This window comes from Sorghum bicolor, chromosome 3, assembly GCF_000003195.3.
Source record: "Sorghum bicolor cultivar BTx623 chromosome 3, Sorghum_bicolor_NCBIv3, whole genome shotgun sequence".
In the NCBI taxonomy this organism is placed as follows: Eukaryota; Viridiplantae; Streptophyta; class Magnoliopsida; order Poales; family Poaceae; genus Sorghum; species Sorghum bicolor.
Window position 1 is genome coordinate 54,134,124 of NC_012872.2, and position 6,164 is coordinate 54,140,287.

At 45.8% G+C, this 6,164-nt stretch overlaps 1 protein-coding gene and 1 long non-coding RNA gene across 5 annotated transcripts; one reads left to right on the top strand and one right to left on the bottom strand.

Annotated features, from left to right (window-relative positions):
* Positions 24–1,902, top strand: LOC110433462. Of its 3 annotated transcripts, XR_002450888.1 has the most exons (4): positions 24–872; positions 968–1,039; positions 1,185–1,363; positions 1,465–1,902. It is a non-coding gene; the product is annotated as an uncharacterized LOC110433462 (long non-coding RNA). The 3 variants fall into 3 exon arrangements; XR_002450887.1 differs by having other exon boundaries at positions 24–1,039; XR_002450886.1 differs by having other exon boundaries at positions 24–1,039; positions 1,185–1,902.
* Positions 2,298–4,061, bottom strand: LOC8082203 (thiamine phosphate phosphatase-like protein). Of its 2 annotated transcripts, XM_002458059.2 has the most exons (4): positions 3,780–4,045; positions 3,523–3,647; positions 3,202–3,403; positions 2,311–2,885 (listed from the first exon to the last, which is right to left on the bottom strand). In XM_002458059.2, exons 1-4 carry the CDS (start codon positions 3,936–3,938, stop codon positions 2,541–2,543), a joined length of 831 nt encoding a protein of 276 aa, XP_002458104.1. In that variant the 5' UTR covers positions 3,939–4,045; the 3' UTR covers positions 2,311–2,540. The 2 variants fall into 2 exon arrangements, with proteins under 2 accessions (XP_021311309.1, XP_002458104.1); XM_021455634.1 differs by having other exon boundaries at positions 2,298–2,885; positions 3,523–4,061.

Here is a 6,164-nt window from a genome sequence, read left to right on the forward strand (position 1 = left end):
TGGATTTAATTCTAAGTGAGGAACCAAACAAAGCAGAACGAAACCACCCAATTAAAATCGTGCTAGAACCAACTCTTGCCTACCAATCAGCCCCTGAGGCCAGCAACTTTCTCGTCACTCGTCAGACGCCACTCATGCTCGCGTCACCTCACGCTCACGGTGTGATCTTGCATCCAACCCACGCCTATGCGCGCCCCGCGCACCACCATGCCCACGACTAGTCGCAGGAGCTACGCTGGCCATGCAGGTCCGTGCTACCCGCCGCGCGCTCCGCCGATCCGCCACTTCCATGCGGGCTGCAGCCGGGAGCCGGACAAGTTCCTCTACGACGCGACGCGAGTGCGGCCGCCTGCCTGCCTGGGCCTGGCCGATGACCGGAGGGCGTTTGATGGAATGCCGCACGGGGACGTGGTCGCGCGCCAGGACCCGCCGTGATGTCCGGGAGCCGCCGCGCGGCTCTGAGCCTCTTGAAGCAGATCATCACAGGAAGGTGCCCAATGCCTGTACGGTGGTGTTGGGCCTGGAGTTCACGAGGCAGGTGCATCGTCGTGTACCCATGTCATGTGGTAAGCCTGCAGTAGGAGTTTTGGTGATCCATGCCTTGGTTCCTCCCTGGTCGAGGTCGAGGCTTACAGGTGCTGTGGGGACTTGGGAGTTGGGAGGTGGACATTGCTGACAGAACCGTCTCGCCTGCCGCTGCGAACTGATGCAGTGATTGATGCATCGTGGGATGCCCTGGTAAATGGGGCTGGAAGTGGGAAGTGACGCTGATGGGAATTAGTTGCTTGATTGAAACACAGCATGGTCATGGTCATGCTGGAAAGGGACTGTTTTCACGTTCCATGTGGAATCCGGTGATGAGATATAAGCATGTACGAGTACTAACTTTACCTACTATTCTGAACACTGAACTGTTGCAAGGAATTCAATTCAACCTGTTCATGCTTTGGTGATCATAAAATGTTAGAGAGGTGCTGGAGCCTGAAGCTGTTGTGGATAGTTCTTTGATGCGATAGTTGGTGCCGTTCAAGACTTCAAGGTGCAACAATCTTGATCTTCTGCAGACTGACATTTTTCACACCTATCTATAGAGTTTATGTTGGAAGATACTCTGAGGAAAGGCTTGAAGAGTTTTCAAGCAGACTATTTCTGTACCCTTTTCAGCTAACAATATAATTATGTAGGCATTTTGAGATGTGGCGCTACTTGAGACATGGAGATAAGGTTCAAGCATATGTTCTGAAAAGTGGCCTGCAAGGAGATACTGATATTTCAACTATCGGTATTTCCTTGACTAAAGAAAAAGTTGAGTTCTCATGGACAGTGATTATGGCAAGGTGTGCTAAATTGATGAATTTATAAGGTAATAGAATGCTTCAGTTCAATGCTTCAAGGAAAGAAAATGGTCTAATGATATTGCTTTGGTAATCTCCTTGAGTGTTTGCTCTGATTTGGCATCCTTAGGTTGCAGGTTCCAGCTACATGGGTGGGTGATCAAATCAGTTTGGAACAATTTAATGTTTCCATTGCTTGCTCCAGTTGGCATGCATATAAAGTGAGAGCATAATGTATCTTCAGATGCTATTCAATCAGTCAAAATGTGATGAAGTTGCATGGAATGTGATCAGCTGTGGTTGTTCCAATCTGGTCATCCATACAAGGAACTGATTGCTTTCCAACAAATGATAGACATTGGGAAGAAACCCAATAGGATCTCTTCTGCAGGGTTTCTGTTAGTTTGTAGTCGTGTGGGCTACTTGATGAATGAAGGAACTACTTTATACAATGTCTTATGGGATTTTACCCTTATAGAATGAACACTATGGTTGCATGGTTGACATTCTGATGAAGGCTGGAAAACTTGTTCAAGCTGAATCTATGGCCAGGTCATATTGTTGTCAATACTTATTTCCAGATTTTAGAAGATGGAGTGATGCATGGTCAGATATGCATGTTCTTGTTGCAAGACCGATGCTCAAAATATTGAAATTTGCTTGACATGTTTGCTGCCTGTTCATCGTGCCTTTTTTTTTCCTGCAATCTCTGATGCTACCAGTCGGCTCTACAGTGCCCTTACGGACAAGATTGATCAGACCAGAAGGAAGTTCCATATATGTGGGTAGTTTTTTGTACCGGTGAAAAAAAGAGCAAAGGCAGGCTCCTGAATTGTTATCACTGAAAATATTGCCTGTTCTGTAGCATATCTAGCTTATGCTGTTACTGTCTTGGCTATTATGTGACTTCAGAAGATTAACATAATAAATTCTAGTATTAGAAATTTGGATTTGCCTTAAGAGTTAGAGACTATAGTTTCCCACTTTGGCATCAATTAATTCACAATTCATGTTCTTCCATGCCATGCTACAGTTTATTGAATGACATAGTACAAAGCATAGACACTCATCTCTAAATTGTGGCGCTCTGAACACAGACTGAGGACATATCATGCTGAATGCAGAATGGGGACTCTTATCAATCGAGGCATATAAAAATTACCAGGCAATCAAGCCTGTACTTGCGAACTAAGAGTTGATCAGTAATCAGTGTGGCACACGGAGGGCTGGATGCTGGATTGCTGGGTTGCTCATCTCGCATTTGCTGTAGTCAAACTGGGAAGCTTGTGCAGGTGCGGCGATCATTTTGCTGACCAACTTCAGTAGTGTCTTTTCCAGTTCCTCGCCGCTATTCCACGGGTGAACCTCAGCCTTGAGAAGCTGCTTGTTGTTGCAGATGAGATTCCAAAGGGGGTAGTTCTCCTTTGGCATGACATAGTCCCCTTCCCCCAGCTTGAGGGATGGGCAGTAATCTCCCTTGCCGTCACCGATGTAGATGAAGTGCTGCTTCTTGTCACTGGCTGTTGCTTGGATCCTCTCGATTATCTTGCCCTGCACATGGTGAGCACATTTTTAGTTTATGTATGCTGAATTATCAGTGAGTTTTCGCATCTTGATATGAGCAATGCACATAGATTTTAGCACGCTGGGCACTTAATGAAGTGTTGAAAGTACAATATGAATATTCAGATTGCAGAGCACATGCAGTCAGACATCTTGCAATAAATTTATGCTGTTTCTTTTCTTTGATAGATAGATCTCGCTGTTTGTTTTGTCTGCAGTGACCACGTGCGGCGAGCGTTGGAGGAGTGAAGCTGACATTGAATTTCTGAACCGATCGATCCGGCGTCCTACTGTTTGGTAGTACCTTGCACATGTTGTCAGGGCAGAGGCTGCAGCCGTGCGGCGCGGCGGCGGAGTCGTGGAACGGCGAGATCCTAAGCCTGCCGTCGGCGTCGACGGTCGCCGGGTTGGTGACGATCTCGGAGAAGCAGCCGAGCACGCCGTGGTGCGCCAGGACGGTCTCGATGAAGAAGGTGTTGGCGTCGCTCACCACCTTGAGGTCACACCTGCAACAGCCAACAAGCAGAGCAGCAGCAGCAGCAGCAACACGCCAGCATCAACGATCGGCCCCAGACGCAAATGGCTACAGTGAGGAACGTGGTCGGCACGGTGGTGCGTAGCTTACCCGAGCGCCGCCGCCGCCGTCTTGACCGCGGACACGACGTGCGCGTCGAGCGGCGCGCTCCTGAGGCAGTCGCGGATGTCCTCTGGCGTCTTCCCCCTGGCGTGCAGCTCCGCCATCATCCTGTCCTGGAACAAAAGACAAACCGAAATGGCGGAATCGACTCGGCGCACGTCTTCCACTTCCCCCCCCCCTGGACTGGAGCCTGGAGGGAGGTTACCGGACGAGGAGAGGAGACGTGTCGTGGGCATGAACGTTACCATGAGTGGGTTCCAGCGCATGGTTGGGCGCAGGCGCCGGAAGGCGTCGGCGGCGCCGAGCTTGGTGATGACCCAGTCGTCGCTGTCCCAGTCGATGATGGTCCGGTCGAAGTCGAACACCACCACCACGGCTGGGGCGGGGGCGGGGGCGGACGCCATGGGCGGCGGATGGCAAGGGGAGGGGGAGGAGGACGGAGGGAAGAGGTTCTCCGCGGCTCTTATTTCGCGGCGTGTTGGTGTTGGGGAGCGCTGCCGCTGCCGCTGCCGCACCCGTCTCCTCTCCTCCTCTGCTTTATATATATATAGCCCGGGGTTGCTGACTTGTTAGGTTTGCGCGTCGCGTCGTGGTCAGCAGTCACATGTGTCGCCATTTGCCGTGGCACTGCACTCTGCTGCCGAGTGTTTGCTGTTTGGCTCCGTCCTCCTTCCACTACTCCGTGAAGGCGTCAATTCAACCAGAGTGATGCCGGAGACAACCAGATTCGTATTGCCATGCCACCCCGTTCATGCATCTCTTCTCGACTATTCATTCGTAGCAGGTACTCAAAGCCCGCTGCCATATCGATTCTTTCCTTTTTTTTCCTTTTGGTTTTATTAGCATGATATAATCCATCCCATATCCATTTGAGCTCTTTATTACCTTACAATAATTAAGCTGGAATTCTCAGCTTCTTCTAAAAATTCTCAGCTTCTTCTAAAAAAAGGTTCCTGCTCGCTCAACCATCGGCGAATGCTCAACCACGTTCTGTTACCTATCGCGCTACTCGTTGCCCTGTCTTTCTATGAATGTACACTATGCCAATGTAGGCTGCGTCATAATACAGCTTGATACGAGCTTTAGGTACCTAATGCTAGCAAGTATTCCCCCTTTTAGATGGTTTAATATATAATCGCCTCATTTAAGGTCAGACCCTAAAATTTAAAATTGTATTTACACCTTTAATTTTAGCAAAAATAATTAATATTTATTTGCGTGACTCAGTATGATTGCTTGCTATTTTGGGCAGATCGGTGTGACTAAATATATATAAGGGTCCCAAAAGCTTAAAACTAGATACTAAAGTTTGAGCTATTTCTCAAGCAATCAAGTCCATAAAAACAAAAATCCAATGGACACTGGACTTTTTCAGTCATTATCCAATAAATTTTGGATGTTGTTGGATCAAACTATTATGGACATCTAAATCCAAATAGATCCTATCAACTGCATCCGAAGCAACTAGCGTTCAATTGAATTTTGGGTTATTCAAATCCACTCCCACCTAGCTACCATGATGGAAGCAATCGTTGCACTTGCTGGGAAGTGGGAAGGAGAGTGGAATCTTGTCCATCACAGATTCACAGCATAGAGACCCAGTTACAAAGCTGCTTGTTGCATCACGCGTCACCAGCACTTCTGCGGCAATGGCAGCCATCTCCATTACCTTGCTAGCCGTTCAATGTGCCCCTAGCTTCCGTGCATCGTCAAGCATGCATATGAACATTTTCGGCGGCCCGAAAGCTGATCTGTGGTCTATCCATGTCTCATGCTTATAGGATAAGTGCAGGCCAACAATTTTGTGATAAAATGACATGTATGGCTGCCAAGCAACGCATTCAACTTTTGGTTCACAGGAATAATTTGGACTGGTGGTTGGATGGATGGATAGGGTGCGCTCAGCGCTGTGCTTTGTGCAGGAACTGATGTGTACCCTCAAGGTTGGCCTCTAGGATTACATATACTCCCATGGGCCATAAAAGAGTACAAATATGGTATCACTGCCAGGCAAAGTAGTTTAAGTTTGATCAAGTTTATAGTGCATAATATTCACATTTATGTTTTCAAACCGGTTTAGTATAAAAATATATTTTATAGTTAATCTAATGATTTATTTGGTATCATAAATGTTACTCCCTCCATTCCAAATTGTAAGTCGTTTGATTTTTTTTTTACCCCAAGTTTGACCACTCGTCTTATTCAAAAAATTTGTGCAAATATAGTCAAATTTAAGTCATTCTTGAAGAACTTTTATTAATAAACCAATACACAACAAAAAAGAGTGATATTTTGTACAAAACTTTGAATAAGACGAGTGGTCAAACTTGATATTAAAAAAGTCAAACGACTTACAATTTGGGATGAATTGAGTAGTATTTTTTGTAATTTTGGTCAAGCTTAAAAGCATCTGATTTCTCAAAAAAATGAGAATTGTATTTTTTTCTACGACATATACAATTTTTGTTTTTTTTGAGAAATTCATGCTTTGAAGTTTTTTTTTAAAAAAAATTACGAAAAAATATTAATATTTATGATACAAAATAAGTGTTAATTATAAAATATAATTTTATAATAAACTGATTTATAAATATAAATGCGAATACTGTTCATTTTAAATTTGATTAAAC